The 20019-nt window shown below is 42.1% G+C and overlaps 1 protein-coding gene across 5 annotated transcripts in view; it reads right to left on the reverse strand.

Moving 5' to 3' along the window:
- The window catches only part of PHLDB2 (pleckstrin homology like domain family B member 2), a 126336-nt gene that overhangs the window by 23801 nt on the left and 82516 nt on the right, over positions 1 to 20019 (reverse strand). For 4 of the 5 annotated variants that reach the window (XM_056328213.1, XM_056328214.1, XM_056328216.1 and 1 more), the window contains exons 6-10: positions 19059 to 19196; positions 8743 to 8871; positions 4356 to 4511; positions 3478 to 3588; positions 2617 to 2706 (exon numbers count right to left, since the gene is read on the reverse strand). In XM_056328213.1, coding sequence (XP_056184188.1) covers positions 2617 to 2706; positions 3478 to 3588; positions 4356 to 4511; positions 8743 to 8871; positions 19059 to 19196 — 624 coding nt within the window. The remainder of the gene's footprint in view (positions 1 to 2616; positions 2707 to 3477; positions 3589 to 4355; positions 4512 to 8742; positions 8872 to 19058; positions 19197 to 20019) is intronic. The other variant, XM_056328215.1, reaches the window with a different exon arrangement.

Below are 20019 nucleotides of genomic sequence, written 5' to 3' on the forward strand. Positions count from 1 at the left end.
TAAGATGCCGTTAGTGTTAGCCCCATATCTATTATAATTTGCCTTTTTAATTATTATTATTATTAAACAATCATACAGGACGTTACGGTCTGAGGAAGGGCACGGACATCAGTGCGCTTCTGCCTGCAGAGAAGATTCATGCAGGCAGATTTGAGATATAATGGCAGACCATAATTACTGCATGGTTTTGGCGTTAACTGAACAAATGTGGTTTAAAAACTAAAATACAGATTCTAATCCATGGTGTATAGGATGCCAGACTGTAAAAAGTCTAATGCCCTAACTTCTTATCCATAGAAAACAAAACTATGCAAAAGGAAGAATAAATCACTGTTGAAGCAATGTCATAAAAATGAGATAGAAATATGCTTATTTTTTAAATCAAGATGCTAAGCTGCTTTGAAATTAAGAAGGTTCGAAGGGGCTGGGTTTCTATTACATTCCAGCATGCAGACATGCCAGTATGTATACTTCAGCAATTCAGTAAAAGAAGCCACAGATGGCTATAGTATTTCTTCTTTTTAAAAAAGCATGAATTTAACCATGATCATAGAAGGCACATTGAAAAATATACCAACTCTACTATCTATTAGCATAATTTTCTATGCATTTTATCAGTTATTTCAAGCAGATACACAGTAATGGAAAATTAAGTATCACACTGCAAACACAGCACTCTAGAAATAGTAGGCAAACCTTAACTGATATTATTTGATGAACTATTAAATGATTAGGAGACTGAGTAAGACACTAAAATTTACCTCTTGAAACATGTGGCCATACTACAGTAAAATAGATTCCAGTATGAACAAACAAAAAGCTTGCTTAAGCATCTTGTAGTGGCAGTGTATCAGTAACTGAAACTTGCCACGTCTATATTCAATAGAGGATAAAAGCACTTTCACCATTACATGGAAAACATCCAGTTCAGACTCAACACCCCAGTGGGGATTCACCATGGGGTTAAAAAAAAAAAAAAAGCAAATAACTAATGACTGTGCTGTGCACGAGCTCATGCCCTTATCCTTATTAAACTAAATAAATGGTTTCAAGTCAGGTTAGGCATCCAAGTCATTTTGTCAACACTGAATTTTTTTTAGGCATTGATTTTCCTCACTTAATTAAGTACTGGGGTAAGCATCTTGCCTCTTGATGTGAGGTCACGTCACGCTGTTACTGTGCATGCAGGGAGTGAGCTTCACGATGGATGGAAGCGAGTTAGAAGTGTGTGCTCTGTGAAGGGGGGCTGGGAAATGCTGGACCGCAGACGCGACTGATACGTGAGCGACCGCAGGGTGAAATTAACTTCTGCGTGCAGGTGGCCTGCTTAAGCCTGGGTACCATTTGGTGCCTGGTTTTTAAAGGTGCCGGAACAGTCGGAGAAAAATTAAACTGGACTGAGACGAACATAACATCTGGCAAGGAAAGGCATTTCTTCTATAGGACAGAACCTATGGGGACACGGAGCATGAAACAGGTAACCCATGCTGCTCCATCTCTCCTTTGCCATGAAGGAAGTCCTGACTTCGCTGCACCAAACAGAATGACACCGCTGAATAATCCATTTCAATAAAAAAAAAAAGCGTCAGGCTCACTTAATGTAGTTGCATTTTGAAACATCTGTGATTAAGCAAACCATTACACGGATACAAAGACAAAAATCAGTGACAGCACCCACTCTCTAGAGAGCGAATTAAACAGATCCATCTCAAGATGAAAAAATGAAGCTTAGACTGGCCAGATATCTTGGTGGGAGGTCAGATGTCCAGGTCAGAACGCAGCCTAGGACACTGAAAGCCTAAGCAACTGCAACACGGCTCACGGTGAGGATGGGTGCTCAACCCCGCTGGCATGTGGGGCATCAGGAACTGGGGGGCCAATTAAGCAAAATCTCATTTCCCCGGTGCTGCAAGGACACGTGGTTGCTTTAGTCTTCAAAAGCCCAGCTTCCCACATCATTAGATGCAGCAGTCCTTGTTCAGGGCTTCGATATAAGCAGATCTAGCAAGTCCATCAGACCTCCTAAGCAGAAGTTAATGAAGCAGCCATAGATGCCTGTCGGTGTATTTTAAATGCTAGATTTTCTGCTTACTCTAGCTATTCAAAACAGTGAAATAAGTAGCTCAATAGGTATCTTACGACCACAATACTGTGAAGTCTTCAATTCAATGTTGTTTGTTTTTTTTAAAAAAAAATCAACATGTACACTTGTCATGCTTTACTGCAGAGCCTTAAAGGGTGGGGATGCAATGATAAAATCTACAGTGCAAAAATAAGACCGAACTGTATTTGTACTTGAACAGAGTTATTCCTGGACCTCATTCTTCTTCCCTTCAATGAAGTTTAATTGTCTATTTTGAGAAAATTAGACACACACACATTAAAACGTTCGTTTTTCCAGAGCGAGAGATTAAGGCTATACCAGTCACATCTGGGAAAATGTCAGAGAAGCTATTTTTGCTCACCCATGCATTTGGACTTTCATGAATAGCTTTACAAAGTAATTTCATCACATCTCAAAAAACCCCGTATGAATAGGACCTCACTAAAGTGCTTTTGTACGAATTGTCATTAAAAGTTACTTACGGCAAAGTCGAAAGCAGTGAATCTCCTTACCTCTTTTAGACTATTGGGACTGACAGGAAATCCCTTTCCTCCAGAAAGTGCGGAATATTTCTTTTCCAGATTACAGAGATTCTCTTTTTCCTGTTAAAAACAGACTTTTTATATTAAACAACAAAACAGTCAGGTAGTGAAAATAAATGCTAGCCATTTTCTTAACCGTGTAAAGAAACATGCTGGGGTAGAAGGCTAGAAACTGCACAGCAGTGCTTCGACTTCATCCCTTTACAGCAGAACTGAACAAAAGAAAATGGGGGTACAGAATGAAAAGCCAGTGAAAGATTTTATTTAATAAATATTAACAGCCAAAACCAAGTAGGTATTACTGCAGCATTTTGAAGATGCTGGTTCAGCTTAGTGAGTTAACTATGATTTCTCTCATGATTAAAAGCAAAACATGAAGTGGATGCGAAGGGTTCACGCCAGCTGCTTATTAACCAGACGTTAGCTTATGTTCAGTAGCTCATCTCCTGGGCTAGTATGGGCCACCAGAAGCCAAAAATCTGAGCCCTCTCTGCACAGTTCCAGCAGCCACACAGGGAGCATGGGCTTCGAGCCTCAGCACCCGGCTGGGTGCCTCTGGTTAAGTCCTCTGGAAGGGGGACACCTCTAAAACCCTCTCGATTACCAAATACCACTAGCATTTTCTCTTAGGAAATCTGATTAATTACAAACGATCTCTTTTTTTTTTTAAAAAAAAAAAAGCTTTTAAGATACAAACAATGCCTATCACGTTATCACTTACTTGCTAGCTTCTGCAAAACTGGTGCTTTACTTGTGCTCTACGTTCTTTTATTCTGTGAAATGCTCTTCTATCGCACACTAAAGCTATCTGAAAGACAATAAAATACTTACCCTTTGCAGCATCATTATTAAGTTGTTTTTCTCTTTTACAAAATGATCTTGTTCTCTTTGTGCTTGTTGGACAATATGATTGGCTTGTTTTTTGAGAGCAGAAATCTTTTCCTAATACAAAAAGAAAATAATCACAATTTACATGTTTTATTTTCATAGCACAAGACAACCTGCAACAATGATCCTATTCATGAGAGTTCACCCATTCACACGAGTGAAGCAGTAGGAAAAGGAAGTTTTTACAAGACGGCTCACTGCTTAGAACCAGATAATTAAATGAGATTTAGACAGTAAAGAGACAATTTGTTTAAGAGACAAAGTAAAAGAACAATTGCACATGTTCTTTGATGATATGGTGATTAGCATCCATGTACTGAACAGAACTGGTGTAGAGATGCAACTTCTGATCTCTGAAAAACTGGTATTTAATTGGATAAGACAGAACCTTTAGAACAGATTTTAAAAATTAAGGGATTTTATTAATTTGGTGCTCTGTTATTATTTTAACAGGATCGTTTCATATCAACATCAATTACAAGCACAAAATAACTATACTTTTCTCCAGAGCGTACAAATCTCCTTTCTTAAAGGAGAAAAAACAACATCTTGGTACTTTCTGTAGCAAAATTAAAGGATTTAATTTTCATATGCAAATATACAACGAGGACGCGGAATTTCATTGATTTGTTTCCTTCTGGAGAAGTGCATGATTCGATCTTTGTGAGATGTGACTGGGCCATCATCTTTGCTCTTCCTCAAAAGCTTTTTCAAAGAGGAAAGTTGCATTACTTCTTACAGATGGGGCAGGCTGTAGATCCATTTCATCTATTTTATGCTCAACAACAAAGGACAAATGAATCGCGTGTTGGTGGTTTTACCTTTCTACTGACAATGCTGCGCTGATATTCAGCTACTTCATGCAGGAGCTGTTGTGTCAGATTTTCTTTCTCCTCATCTAACCTGCTTTCGTGTTCAAGCTGCTGAAATTCCAAATCTTCAAAGTGTTTGCTTTCTATGTCCAAAAGATCAGCATCCTTAAATAGAATAAAAGGAGGGGGGGGATAAAAAAAAGCAATTATGCTTTCACTGACACCAGAGTAGAGATACAAACACACACAAAAATCAGTCTAAAATGGTATTTCATACAACATATTCAAACAGAAATCGATGCTTTTAATGACCTACCGTCATAATCGGAGAGCAAATAGGGCTAATCATTATTTTTATGTTGCTTTCTCCATGGGGAGGAAGCTGTTTCACAGTGTTTGGAGCAAGCTGGAGCTTCCTAAGCACCGAGCACACCCTGGCTGGGCAGATCGCTCTGCTGTAGCCAAGCTGTGACACCACCAAAACCTGAACCCATTTGGTGTGGTTGTGAGATGCCAAACTGGGACAGCATCTGCTGACCAACCCAAAAGGAGAGAAGGTATCGTCCCTGTAGCACCGCATTAACGAACTATGGGAATACACACTCAAACGGAGGAGTCTGAACTGCAGTTGGAATTTCTTCAGGTCTAGCCCAAGTACCAGCACCGGTTTTATTAAGCAAACGTACAGTCAGGCCGGACCAAAGACACTGGAGCTGCAACCAGCACGTTGCCATCACCTCAGCAGCGATGCCCAACCATGACGTGGCTCAGCCAGCAGCTGACCGTGGACCACCGGACTGGAGGTGGCAACTGCTCCCTGCACAAACACAGAATTAAGGACTCTAGTCATCCACCCTAGCCAGCAGATGCCTTACTTCAGAAAAGCTTATCAGCCCACTTTTACACATTCCCCTGGGCCAGCAGCAGGTGTTGGCAGGAAAAAGAGGTTGAATGCTGCAGAAAAGGCTCAAGAAGTAAGAGCATGCCTGCCTTCCGCTGAGGGATGACAAGATACAACTGATGGTGCCTTTCAGCACAAGGACTGAATGCTAATCTTTCTCCTGCAACATCTGTGTATTCATAATACCAATTCCTACTTACAAGTTCCACAGTTCTGAAGAAAAGGGTGTTTTTACTAATCTCAGTATTATTAAACGCTAAGGATCTCTAAAACAGGCACATCGTGCATAAATTGGTAAGCAAGAAAACCTACATCCTGTAAGCAATTTGTCATTCTAGGGGAATGCAAACTTACTCCTTTTCTTATTTTGACCTGAGGCAAAGGTCAGTGACTGGGAGAAGCAGGTAAGTCTCTATAAAGTCGTTCAAAACCAGCCTCAATGTACCAGGGAAAGACATGGGATGCAGAAACTGAAGAATCCAAGTTGCTATATGAAATACCAGCATCTTCCCAATATTCTCCAAGGATGAGCCTTTCACTTGCAGCAGACAGTAAAGAGGTCAAAGGCAAAGGTGCAGGCTAAAAATTACAAGAACGCGGTTACCTGCGATACAGAAACACTTCATGCAAACCAGTCAGCCACCTTCAGCATTCAAAACAAACAGCAGGGCTTTGCCTGGGCCATGAAAGTCAGCAAATTCAGCCTATTTCAGACCACATTAATTGCGACTGAGGCAAAAGAACAGACTTCAGAGAAGGCAACCAATAGCCAGAAAGGCAATTGGTAGCCAGCTGAGCTCACAACGCGCTGTACGGTTTGTGAAACGTGCTATGGAACGAGAATTTACCCACATTCCACACCACTGTGTCCACTGGGGAAAAATAAACATACCTAATTTGAAACCAAGGCCATTTTCTAATTAAAGACCCGCCAAAGGGTAAGCGGCAGTAGCTTAGCTCTACCAGTGGCTGCAAGCACACTGCAGTGAGAGCAGCAGCCATGCAGGTACGTGGGGACCGAGACCCTGAGCAGCCCAGACACAGCAGCAGGGCCATGAGATCTGGCTCCGAGATGTGTCCCCACAGTCCTTGCCACAACCTTCACAGGGATCCTCCTCGGCAGCGCAGGATTTGTGGGAGGAGAACTGTTCTCGCTGTAGATAATGGCCTCCTGAGCCAAGCAGCAAATGTACTCTCTCCCTTTTATTAAAACAGTTGACATCCAAACATTGTAATTTATAATTATTAACAAATAACAGACACAACATTTCCATCTTGGATTTCCAAACCATAAAATTTCTCCTGCGTCTCTATTACTTCAGTAATGGCACTGGAGAAAATTCACTGGGAGGGAACCTGGCCCTTATTTCAGGATGTGGTGGGAGCTCCATGGGCCCAAATCTGTAAAAATTCGGAGAATTTTACCTGAAGAGTAAGGTATTTCCCAGCAACAGACACTGTTTTTTCAGACCTTTTCAGGTATCCAGGCTTATATTCTCATTCCCCATTTATGCATCTCTCTACAAACCCAGACACACGAGAACAAATAAGCGTTGGTGCCTTCATACTAACAGTGAAGGATGAAGCATACCAATTAACATTAAATAAGCCATCAGGAAGATCGACCCTTTCCCTCAGTGCCTTCCACAAGCCCTCAGGTTTCACCGGTCTCTGATGGAAGCGTCCTACCTGCCCAACGGGGAGAGCGTGTATGCATTACGGACACCGGGAAGCATGCAGAGTGTGCCAGGTACCCACTGCCAACCCCAACCCCAACTCCGGACCACGCTGCAGCCAGGTGATCCTGAGAAACTGGCTGCCTGCTCCTCTGGGCGCAGGTTATGAAGTTACTGAAGTCCCAGAGATGAAGCAAGAAGGGAATTCACCACCTTCACACCTTCCGCGTGGGCAGTAAAGCAGCACATCACCTGCTGCACTCTGATATTTAATCCTGTACCGGGCTTATTTTGTGGGAAGAAGGTATTTTCTCTCTTTTGGGTATGATACTTACAGTAATTCTGTAACTGCTGTCATGCCCCACACCTGTTTGAGCGCTACCATGAGCTAACTCAGTGATAACTGCTACTGCTTCGACCACAGGCAACTTTCCGTGCAGTTGGCCTGGAATAACGTGCAATAGGGCTAACTGGACATTTAACCGAACCCCGCGTTTCAAGGATTGTCCCACCTGCAAATCTAAAATAGCTATTTAAACCAACTTGGAAGGAAGAAAAAAAAAAATTTACAAAAATTTAACCAGCTTTCCAGAAGCCTCTTGGTGGTCCATAGTAAAAAAGGTTTTACTGCCATCCCACAGCAACAACACCGCGACTTCTCATGAATCAATAACTTCAAGTATGTGACTGCATAGGAGAGGCTGCCTTTTCTTTTAATATGTATAAGATATTATATAATACTACCTTTTCTTTGGTTGTTTTAAAGGTAACTTACAATAAGCCTTAAGCGTCTCAAAACCAGCAAACCTCTCATTTACTACAGAAGAATTTAACATCTTTATCTCCAAAGATGGACTTTTTTACTTTTTGCTCTTTGAAAAAACAAAATAGAATTCTGCAAATAAACCATAACCTAAGGATTTTTGCCTACAAAGCAGAAAAACCCTTTTTGGTCACTGCTGTTACAGCCCTTATTTCTGATAGAAACGCTCAAGCCAGAAAAAAAACCCCAAACCATTAAAAAAATCAAGTTTGACTTTCAGATGGCCTCTTGAGTTTGCCATACTGATGCTTTTAAAATTATTCCCCTCTCAAAAAAAGCTCTAGTTATATGTGCTGTAGAACCCACTTAAGATTAATGAATGCTAAAATCTTTCCACAGAAAGTAACTGTACCTTCACAGGCAATACTGTAGCTTTTTTGGTTACAAATAACACAAAATAAAATCAAAATGCAATTAGGCTTTATGCAAAGGCTATTATACCGATGTGCAACTGTTGAAAATGTAGGAAAAAATAAAGCTGCTTTAATAAGTATTATCATCTTCAAAATGAATTTTTGAAGCACAGTTCAGGCTAACAGCTATGTTGTACACTGAAAAAAAAGAAATTATCCACGGCTTCCCTGAGACAGCCATTTACAGCACTGCAAAGGAGGAGTACGCAACAGGACCAGACAACAGCGGCAGGAAAATGCTGCTCAAATGGCTGATCCCACTGACTAAAGCTCAGTTCCCGTCTTTGGGATGCTCCACCATCTAAATGTCACAACAGCTTTCACACCACCCAGCAAGCCTAAGGGGCTAGTTACAGGCAAGTAGCACAAAGCTTTAAAAACATTCAACACAAAATGATTTCCAATCCGCCCATTTGCACTCTATGCCACTGTGGACATTACAGGCATTCCACAAAAACCCATAACCCTCGTGATTAGGAATTGCAAATATGTTCAGACACTGGATACTTGAAACAGAATATGTTACACTTAACTCCAAAACAAAACAAAAAAAAATAGTGCAATCTTGAAACTTGCTACTGACCCTCTTCAGCTGCTGCTGTAATTGTTCCCTCATGGACTCAGGGCAATTATCAAGCTGCGTCTTCTGCTCGGAGTAAAGCTCCTGAAGCCTCTCTAGTTTTTCCCTCTCAGCATCAAGTTTTAATTTTTCCTGAAGCATGAACCAGAAAATAAACACAATTACCTTCAAACCCAAGCAGTTGTTAGTGATTATGACAGCGCGTGGCAAAACCTGAACGAACTGTTGAAGCACGTAGGGTCAAAGATGGAAAACTCTTGTTAGTTGAAATGCAACGGTGGGATGCCAATGATCAAACCAAAACATTAAGCATTTTAGTGCGGTGATTATTTCTCTCCCTCGTCACTGTGTTTTGTACCCGTGTCTGGATGATGCCGTTAAAGCCCACTGCCCAAACACTTGTCTCACCTAATTGAAAAAAAAAAAAATAAAAAAAGGAAAAATAAAGAAAACAAAAGAGGAAATGGTAGCCATGTTAGTGAGGCAATTGATGAAGGAGAGAGAAAAGTGTAGCTTTTAGGAAGCAAAATGGATGGAAAATTACTGTAGTCTGGCAGTGAGGGGAAAATGGGTCCTCCCAGGAGAACGAATTACATGCCTACGTGCCTCTGTACAGATAACTACATTTAGCAAGCAGTGAAAAACCAGAACGAGACAGAGCTGTGTGAAGAAGTAACTCTGGGCCAGGAAATCCAGTTGCAGCAGAAACACAGAGTGATTTTTGCTTCAGGATACAGGAATGCCTGTTCTTGGGGATCAAAGTGGACTGCTCCAACTCCCTGGTCTCCTCCAACTAGTTCAGCTTTCCCCTCATCCACTTGAGTAGCAGTGCTTGGCACACTGCTTGCCATCCTCAAAAGCCTTTAACCTTGAAATGTTTGTAATAAAATACTGAATGACTTAGTGTGCAGCACTGCTCCAAAGACTGGCTGCGGATCACTTAAAGCTACCTTGTACACTATTATTTATCCATGGACCAAAGTCTGAAAACCGATAAATCAGAATGCAAAGAATTTTTTCAATGCCTTTTACTTGCACCTACACTGGCCAATGTAGCAGATGCATTTCCTTCGACTGAGCAATTAGTAACTGGAATAACCAATATGCTTGATAAGCCAGGCAGAAATAATCAAGTCAGTCCCTGAAGCCCAGCTCTCTGCTACCTTCTATTTCTCTTTTCCTCTTTGTTCTGTAGTTACACATCTCCCCTCAGATGGTCTCCAACTCTCCTTCATACTCAAAACAGTAGCAGCCCCGAAATTCCAGCTTCTTCTTTTGGATGCTCCAAGAACAGTTGAATTCTGACACAGCATCCACTCATGGTCCCAACTGTTATTTAAAATCAAATGCATGGCTCAGCAGGTGCTATATGATCAGACACTCCACAGCACCCTTATGCACATGCCATAGAGAAGGAACTTCTTTGGGCGTACCCTGCTTGCCATTTCAAACTGGGGGATGGTCTTTCCCCAAAACCTTCTCTTTGTGGATCCTGACAAGGTTCTCTAACCCTCACACATGGTGGAGGCACAACAACAACATCATGTATTAGCTGCCTGCTTTCTTTATGGTTTTATCTCTAAATCTGAGTGGGATCAGGGGCTGGGATTTCATTTTCCTAGTATTTAAAAAAAAACAACAAACAAAAAACCACAACAGGAAGCATTCTCATTCAAGCCCAATGTCAACCGAATTCGCAGCTTTGTTATTTCCATTTACACATTCAGCTTCTCAGCTCACACAATCTGACAAACAAAATGCTGAACACAGAAGATTATTTGATTTTTTTCTAAGCTTGTGAAAATGAGCAACTGAGCCAGCATATTCAGTTACCTGGACCTGCTGTACTAGCTTACAACAGCAGCAGCAAGGCTCAGAAATACGGAGGATGTAGCACGTGCAAGCTGCGCCACGAGGGAGAAGCGTGTAGCTCTTGAGAGGTCACCTCTAGACCTCCGTCCTCAAGCAACCCCATTTGCTGAATCATCCTTACTTCCAACATGGAAGGAAATCTATGAATAAGGTGGTAGCTCCGCTCCTCGCAAACCCTGCTGGTTAACATTCAGCCTATGGTCTGCCACCTTGTTTCTCGCTTTCCTTTTCTGCCCACCTAGCAATCTAAAGCAGCAAGGACTTCTCCCAACTTTGCGGCAGTATCGTGCCTCCAAAGCTATTCATAGCTCTCTAAATATCTATGTGCTGCAACAAGCATGCTCATTCATTAACAAGCAAGACAAATCTTGAGTGTGAGGAGACATCATCAGCGAGTGCAAAACTCCCTGAGAATCCTGCCAGAGATACTGTTACTTCCCTCAAGAAATTAGAAGCCTATTCCTTTGAGATTGAAAGTGATACTCATCTGGTCTATTTATAGCATAGGAAGTGATAACATCCCACCAGACCTGCTCCCTTCAAAATGTGCAGTCTTAACAGGAAATATCACTTTCAGCAATGAGGGCTATTATCTGTTTTGCAGCTGTGGAGTTCAGTTCGCTGACATCCCTGGCTGTGCATTGATGAAGTCCATCTAATTCACAAAAAGTAATTTGATAAAGAAATGAGTAATCAGAATTTTTTCATACAGTCTGTTCTATAAATGGATCAAGGCGAGTTCTTTGTGAAGGGGAAAGATTAATAACTTTGCAAGCCGTGTGCAAGATGCAGCTGAGGCAGGCGGGCAGCTGACTCCGCGAGCTGTTTGCTCGGCAGCGGCCAGCAGCAGAGCTGTGAACAGAACCCACGTGCTCCAGACGCTTATCCTCATTTAACCGCAGGAGCTCGTACTTGTTAAACATTTCTCTGCAGTCAATCGCTTCCCAGCCCCAGCACGGACTCCGGAGCCGCGTTAACTCCACTCTGGCTCAATTCTTAACATTCTGTTTCCAGAGAAATGAAGTACAGCTCAGTAAAGCGCAACATCTGGTCTTAGCCTACCGCCCGCCTCGCCCTATGGGCTGCCTTTAGGCAGCTGTTAAATGAACTTGGGGTCTGCCAGGACACAGGGCAGGACCGTCTTGGGTTTTGATGATGCTGGAGCACAGCCTGGATCAGTTTTGGAGGCTATCCAAACGTTGTGAAGGACGGCAGTAAAAAGAACTGATGCGTGACACTATCCCCCAAGTGTCACATCCTATGTATATGTGCCTGTACATATGGTATGAACACAGACCATAAGTGATCAACATAGATGACACAAGGAGATCAACCTACAGATCTGGTAGAACTGATTTCTGGGCAAAGAGAAAGAAAAAAAGAATATATATCCAAAGCATCTCATAGATGATGAGGACACAGAGGAGATAAAAGGTCAGTATTAAAGACAATCATCACCCCTAGAAGAATGGGAACAATGGAAGGAAAGAGAGAGACCAATTGCTTCCGTGTTGTCTGCTGCGGTTAAGGATGCCCTATGCCTGATCAATACCGCTATTTAAAACTCTAGCAGGTCCCCACACCCCTTCTGCAGAGAAGTTCTGCTTTTCGATTTGTCATTCATCACGTTCTGCTACTGCAGGCTAAAACTGTAGAGCAGCATGTGTCTGCATGTACATGTGCCTTCGGAGCCAAGCTTCCTGCACAAACCGGTAGACTCTGCAGAAATGAGTCAAGAGTAAACTGGGATGAAACAGAGAAAGCTTCTCAAAAATCCAGATAAAAAATGGAAAAAAACATAGCAAGAAACGTATAATTTTTACCAAGTTACTGTGCAATGATTGTACGGCTAAGTGAACTGGGCTCACTCTACAACGTTCCAACCCTACCTCCTCCCCTGCCCCAGCCAAAAACCCCCAACAAAAAAAAAAAAAAATTGGGTGTGTGTTATTTTCAGAAAGAGAAACTGCAAAGAAACCTAGAAGCCATAAACAAAGAAAAAATAATAATAATGACTGCCTTCCCATCCAACGGGCTCTTATACTGTACATGTTCCAGGCTGAAGTACTCCAGGACCTTCCCCAGTCCAACTCGCCTGCAAATCACCATGTTTTAAGGTAGCGACACCCCATTACCCCCCCCACGGTTCTGCCGTGCACTCCCTCTCAGTACGGAACCAGCTAGTTTTACAATCCTCACAGGTTTCTGAGAAATAAGAAGCACAGGCAGTTCTTTGTTCTGAAAAGCTCCTCCATCTCCATGCTTCCACCTCCAGGCAAACTTTATTCTTTTACTCCAAAAGAACATTCCTCCTCTTCTCCAAAAGAATCTACTGCAAATGCTAGAAGTGGAGGAGAAAGAGCAGACTACAGAAACGATTCCCTTCTCCTTGGAAGTGGTGTGATGCTACAGTTTGCCTATTCAGTAAAACATTCTGGAGGGTAAGTGGAAGAGCAAGAAAACTGACTTTAACAACTCACTGATGAAATTGGCCTGACCCCTGCCATGAATTTGTAAGAAAATAAACTAGTCCTAACAGAAAGCAGGCTAGGAAACGTGACCTGCTCTTCAGTGGTTAGCGGCTGAAAAGGGCAAACGGTACGTTTGGGCAAAGTGTTAAACCTGAGGTCTGCTGACTCTTCCAGCACTCTTGCAAACTGGAAGTATTTCCAGTGCTACGACTGATACAGATCAGACTGCACACCTCTCTGATGAAAAAAAATATTGCTGAAATGAAACAGATACTCCTGTGCACAAACTACATGCTCCTTTTCTATATTGTTCAGACTACTCCTTCCTGCATTCCTTGATTGCTTCCAGGGCAGAAGCACAAAACTTGTCACGATTTTGTTGTTTGTCATTCAGTCCTGGTGGGTTTCATAAAAGAAACCGTTAAGAGGGTGGGGGGGGGAGGGGGCGGGGAAGATGTCAGGCATATGAGGAGCATAATATGACAGAAGAAGGTATTTCACAACAGTTCTTTTCACTGCACAACTGGTAACTAATTTAATAACATGATAGACACTACACAGTGATGGCATCTGTATGAGAGATCTCCATGGTTTTGCTTCACATGCATGTACAAAGCCAACGGTAAAAAGCATTTTAAATCACAGTAAGCAATCTCTCTGCTGTAAGTAAAAACACAATAGTTGCACATATTAACTTGCTCCTAAGACAACTCAAGTTTTATGGAATTTCTCAGCTCATTCTCCAACCACTGCAATGCGTTGTCCTAGCAAACAGATGGGGAGGCAAAAGAAAACCCCTGTTCCCTCATGAATGTAGAAGAGGGAATAATCATCCAAACCATAAAAAAAAATGTCAAGTGAGAAAATTAAAATTTTGTATAGTCTTTGTCATCTAGATGACAATAAGAAGATTTCCCTTAGTGGTATAAGCCATTCTGCTATTTCCCTCGTGACTGTTTTAAAAGAAAGCTTCAGTTTTTCAGAGTTTTCTCCTCATTATCATCTTTTTCCTCATTAGTGTTCTCTCTAAAGGTTATCCTTACGTGGATAAATCCAGCGGATGCAAGTATTCCTCAAAAATACTTGATCTTGTATGTTGTGTCTTAAGGAGGTTAATATGTTAAAGGCATGATAACTCATTGATTTAAAACACTTGCTTACATCTTGCTGAACTGGAATCTGACCAGAAAAGATTTAAAAGGCTATGCTATGAGGCAGAAATTTTTCAGATTCATCAGAATAAAAAACAACAGCAGGAATTTTGAAGCCAGAAGAGAAAGGATTCAGGAGAGACCACCAGTATATTTAACGCTGCATGGTGGTGGCTCATCAGCCAGCCACTCTTTCCTTGACTCAGTTCTTGCAAATCTCTGCAGTACTAACTCAGCAAAGAGGCTGAGCTTCCAATGATTTGGAATGTCTGGGATATTCTGCTAATGACTGAAAAATATTTCCACAAAAGCATGTGGACCAATTCAAATGTATTCCAAAAAAAGACGAGTTATCCGCTGCCAGCTGCTCCTGCTTTCTGCTCTTGAGAAGGGACAGGAAACCCGGGCTGATAACAGAGTCCTGGAGTACGTATTTCCACCATGACATAAGGCAAAGGTCCTCCAGAAGAAAAGGAATAACCTCCCTCCTTTAAAACACAGTCTAAACTTTTGCATAAACAATTATTTTGAAGCTCTCTGCCAAAACTCCCACTTAGCTATGATTACCTCCCACAGCACTTCTGCTAAATTCATTACTCATTTGCAGTTATTCCTGTTTATTCGGCCTTTCTTTCCCCAGCTGTGTCATTACTTTCAACCTCATGCTTTAACTCAGAGACATCAGGCATGGCAAATCATTAAGCATCTTTTTCCACATATGCTGGACTGCACGTTTTAAAACTACACAGATTAAGGAAGCACTGTAGGAAAAGAAAGTACTTTCCAAATCTGGATAACATCCAATCGGGCAAAAATACAATTTTCTCCAGCTTCCTCACAGACAAACGTCAATACTGAACTAAGTCTCGGGAGCTAAGTCATCGGGAGGAAGCCGGAATTGTAAATAGCACCGTGGACCTGAGGTGGTATTCCACAGGGAACAACAGCATCATTATTGTACACCCACAGTGCAGCACCATGAGTGACTGCCACGGGAATTACAGGGAGCCAGGCCCGGACGGCAGGGAAAAGGGAGACTGGCTCACCCGATGGCACCTTCCCGGGTACCGCCCAGCTCAGCCCTCTCCAGAGCAGGCTGGGCTCAAAGTGATTTTTGCTACAGGGACTGTAGCAAAGCTTTCGTGAAGAGCTTCAAGCTGTATCTGTCAAATTGTGTTACTAGTGGCTTATCAGGGCCGTCTCTGCATAAGGAACTTGCAATGAATAGCTTAAACACTGCTATTCAAATACCTCGTTAGTCATTTTTTCTACAGATAAAACCAAATATTGCAGTTTAAAAAAAAATATTAAATCTGATGACTGTAAAGCTGTGATCAAGCAGCATGGCCACGGAGGCAAAGAAAGACCTTCCTCCACACACCTGCACCATTTCCAGCATAGCTGAAAGCACAGGCCATGCCAGACAGCCCTGCGAGTAGCTGCCCCGGCTGGGAGAGCTGAGCCCTGTCAGCAGTGGTTCCTGGCAGAGCTGCACCACAGCCAGAGCTACACAGAGCCCTGCAACGCTGCTGAAAGGCTCTCTCACCTTCTCTTCAAAACAGCAAGCGCTCAGAACTCTTATTTCTAAAACCTAAGCAAAGCAACACTAATTGCTTCACTCCTTACAATGTGTGTGGTGGCACACTCACAAAAGCAAGGGAAATGCTTTCAACTTACCGCAGGGTGTGCGGTATATTTTCCTCCCCACCAATTCATTTGTTCTTCCTCACAATTAGTCCTGCCATGTGTTCAGGTAGGGCTGAGCACAGGACTCAAACAAGATCAGGATGCAGCCTACCATATCACGCCCAAACCCACTTGCAAAATCCATTCCTGATTTGCAAGCAAGGTGCTGGGACACAGAGACGTTGTACCACGGCAAAGAGCACGCTGGCACAGCCCGAAACCGAACTCACAACTCTCCTGCCCCCGAGTATGTTTTCAACTCGACTCCCTTGCCTCCCAAGGGCTAGAAACTGTGGTTTTAGAACTGTGCAAAAGTTGGCAAAACTTTGTGTCCTGATCTAAACAAATTGTGCACAGGGTGTTAAAAATAAATAAAATAAAATTAGGTCAAAAGTAGTACAACAGTTTCCACCTACAGTCTATTTCAAGTACCTAACACGGCCCAATAATTAGGTTGTAGTTTATGATCTCTCTTTTTAAGAATTTCACAGGTTTTTCAAACAGGTGCATGGGTAAGGATGAAACACAACCAGGCAGGGTTTTCCTGTCAAACAGGTGCCGAGATCAGTGGCAAATTCCCGGAGATGCTCGTCGCTCCAGAGACAAGTGCCATCATGTATGGCACTAACACCCCACCATCGTTTCGTGACTTTCCCTCCCACCTGCGGTATATTCAGGTATCACCCTGGCAGAAACATAACCACCGTCCAAGCGATGGGACCTGACAGCTCCTTGCCAGGAAGCCCCACCAAAACCAAGACCACTGGTATCATTAGGGGTGAAATATTCAGGCAACTAGAAGAAAAGTGTGACCACTTTGTGGACACTGGGACACCTGTTCTTGCAAGAAACATAAAAAATACCATCAGCAGGGTGACAACTACTGGCCAAAACCCAAGCATTCATTCTGTTGAGGGAGTCATATGTTTGAAATTATTTGAGCCAAAAGGACCACCCTCCCATCTCTGCCCAAGTGCCCCTTTTTGGGGGTGCGTGTGACCCTGTACTACTACAGAGCCAAGATGTTGCCTGTCTTGTTGCGTAAAATCTGCAGGGCTGCAAGCTTAAACCTACAGACACGCAGATCAGGCTTTAAAAAATTGTTGTTGCTTCAAGTCAGCCAGAACTTTTATTTGTTGACATGATCAGTGCCATCTGTTTTGTTGGCTGACACTACTTTCTCCAGAACACTTCAGCTGTCACTTTCTATTTTGCCCATTTGCAGAAGCTTGTCTCCCATTTCTTTTTTAAACTTCCACTTTTACACAGTGCTTTCAGACATCTTCCAGAACAAAACCTGTGGGCTCTCTTAAAACTTCATTTTTACAAGGATAATTTCAGTATTAACTGAGCCATGGCTTTAAGTCCAGAGCACGCAGTCACCACTGGCTTTTTTGTTTGCTTGTTTAAAAGAAAAAGGACTACAAAAGAAAAGAGAACTAAAATATTGTAACTGATCTGACTAGTGGCTTGCTGCATACTGAAAAAAACGTTTTGAGTGAACTTCCCTTTTAAATAACAAAAGTGTTTTTTTGTAGGCTGCTTTTCATGTTTCAATTCAACAGAAAATCTAAACTAGACCTAGTGTTTTAATTTCCTGACTGCTACACACTAACGCTCCATCACACAACTGCAAGGAAATTTAAACAACTTACATGTTTTAAAGTAATTTCCATTAGTTTCACTGAACTTTGAGGCTACTAGAGAAAAAATACTCTTGAATTTCTGGGTATGTTATTTGTTACCACTTACCGAGCAAAACTTCTAGCAGCATCCTTTTGGAAGGTATCTGCTTGCACCACCCTATCTGTCGTTACCAACCTTAAACTCATCTTTAATACTAAAAAGCAAATATGAAACACACTCCAACAGGCAGCACCGAAAGCTGAAGGATCGCTGAGGGGTACACAAGACCAAGGAAAAGTGGAGGCAGGCAAGTTCACAAAAGTTCAAGCTCAAAGAGGACGTGCAGAGAGGTAGGACACCGTTCTCCTCAGACACAGGCTGGATGAGCACAGCTGCAAAACAGCATCCAGGGTTGTGACAGGGTAGGCAGAAACCGAGGACAAAAAGCTCAGAATAAAACAATGCGAACTGTAAGGTGTGAATTAAATGGGGACTGCAAAAGAGCTAAAAATGCGCAGCTTGTCTAAGCAAAAGCAAATAAAGCAGAAGACTTCCAGATATTTCTGGAAAGCTTAAAAAAAAAAAAAAAAAAAAGAGGGGGGAGAGACTAGCTAGGGTATTTCCACAAGTGACAGGTTTAAATTATGAGGTAGAGGATGAAATTTAAAAAGGAAACATTACTGGCTGAAAGGCCTGGAAAACATCCTGACCTTGAGATATTATTGGCCGTGGAGAAGCGAACTGCCAGCCTGGAGGGAGCCTGCTGGGGGGAGCCACCGCTCCCTGCTTGGAGGGGCACAGCTTCATCTTGCAGGCCCTTTCCATTCCTGAATTGAAAATATTACTATCCTATTTTGCAAATATATACTTATATATATATTTGGTGCGCATTTGAGAGCAATTAAGTATCTGACTGTATAGCAGAACTAATTAATTCCTTGCGCTTAGTCACAGAGAGAATGCTCTACAGTACAAAAACTGTCCATCAGTCAGCAAGCAAAATAAACCAACATAATTGCTTTAAAATTACATACTTGACAGATGTCTTGCATATCGTTCTACATAATAATAGATAAAGCCATTTTCTGGAACTGCAGCCTTCTTTCATTCCACTCCTTTGCTGAGAAAGGATTATTTATTTTTTTTTAATGCAAAATCTATAATCGACAATGGAAGGCGATGGAACAGTTCAATTAATACTGTTCTTTTAAATGACAGATAACCCAAGTCCAAGCCCTATATGGATTTTTTATTAATGAAAAATATCTTCACAGTAGGTCAGGTCTTTTTACTTAAACATACTAGATTTTGCTTGTCAAACATACCTTGGGAAACCAGATGGTTACAGGGAGATGATGGTGAGACAACCATTTTTTTTCTTCTATATTTATCAGCTAGATTTACTTACAGACAGTACTTCATAAAATAGCCTCCATCAATATGTTAATCATATAAATGTAGTTGGAAGATCAAGGGAAACAGAGCACACAGCTAGCCAAGATAACTCAGTTACCTTTGTCTTTTCACCAATAACATTTCTCTCGAGCTCAGCTATTTTTCTGTTTAGATGATCCAATATCTCCTTCTCTTTCAGCAGCTCTGTTGTTTCAGATTTCTGTTCCCCATCCAAAAGGGCACATTCCATATCCAACTAGGAACACAAAACATTTTTCAGAAGCAGTCCGGATTAAGAAGAAATCTTGACACACGTTATTTTCTGGGGGAAGGGGAGTGAGATGGTGATTATTCACAAGAGAGAAACATTTCAAAAAGTGGGGTGGGGGAGGGAAAAAAGATTTACTGCCACAAAAGTAAGATCACGAATCTGAAAAAAGTAAAACTGCAACATAAAATACTGCAAAATAAAAGTCCAAACCAAGTTCAGTTTGAAGATTCTTTTTTCCAAAAGTTTTTCTTTTCTATCTCTTCTCTGTGCTTTCTCCTGTTATGATACTGTACTGACCCTCTGTGCCCAGGCTCTGTAGGAAACCCTTCTGGAACAGCTGTTTCTTTCCTGTCACTGATAATTGGAGCAAGCACAACCCAAATTCCTGGCCAGCTTAGTCTGCAACCGTGAGATTCCAGAAGTCAAGAGGGTGCCAGCATGCCCCTGCCACCGTAAAGCCAAGGAGGTCTGAGAGGAAGTTGTCTCACTTCCTTTCTCTTTAAGCCGTCACAGGAGATACCACCATAAAACTCCCAAGTGACACAAGGTATTTAGATCAATTGAGTGGCCATTAAACAAGTAAGATTGTTCTAATTCCACTTAGGAGTATAATGGTTACAGCTGGGAAAGGTTAATCCGAGCATCACACCCATCTCTCAGCTGGGGAAAAACACCCTTCATAATAGCAGGCTGCCAGGTCCGTGATTCTGTGCCTGATCCTGGTGAAAAAGCACAGAATATGAAGCCTACGAACACCGTGGGTTCCCTGTGTACTTGCTGAACCCATCAAGTCTCATGCTATGTAGAC

The sequence above is a fragment of the Falco biarmicus genome, chromosome 2, assembly GCF_023638135.1.
Source record: "Falco biarmicus isolate bFalBia1 chromosome 2, bFalBia1.pri, whole genome shotgun sequence".
NCBI lineage: Eukaryota > Metazoa > Chordata > Aves > Falconiformes > Falconidae > Falco > Falco biarmicus.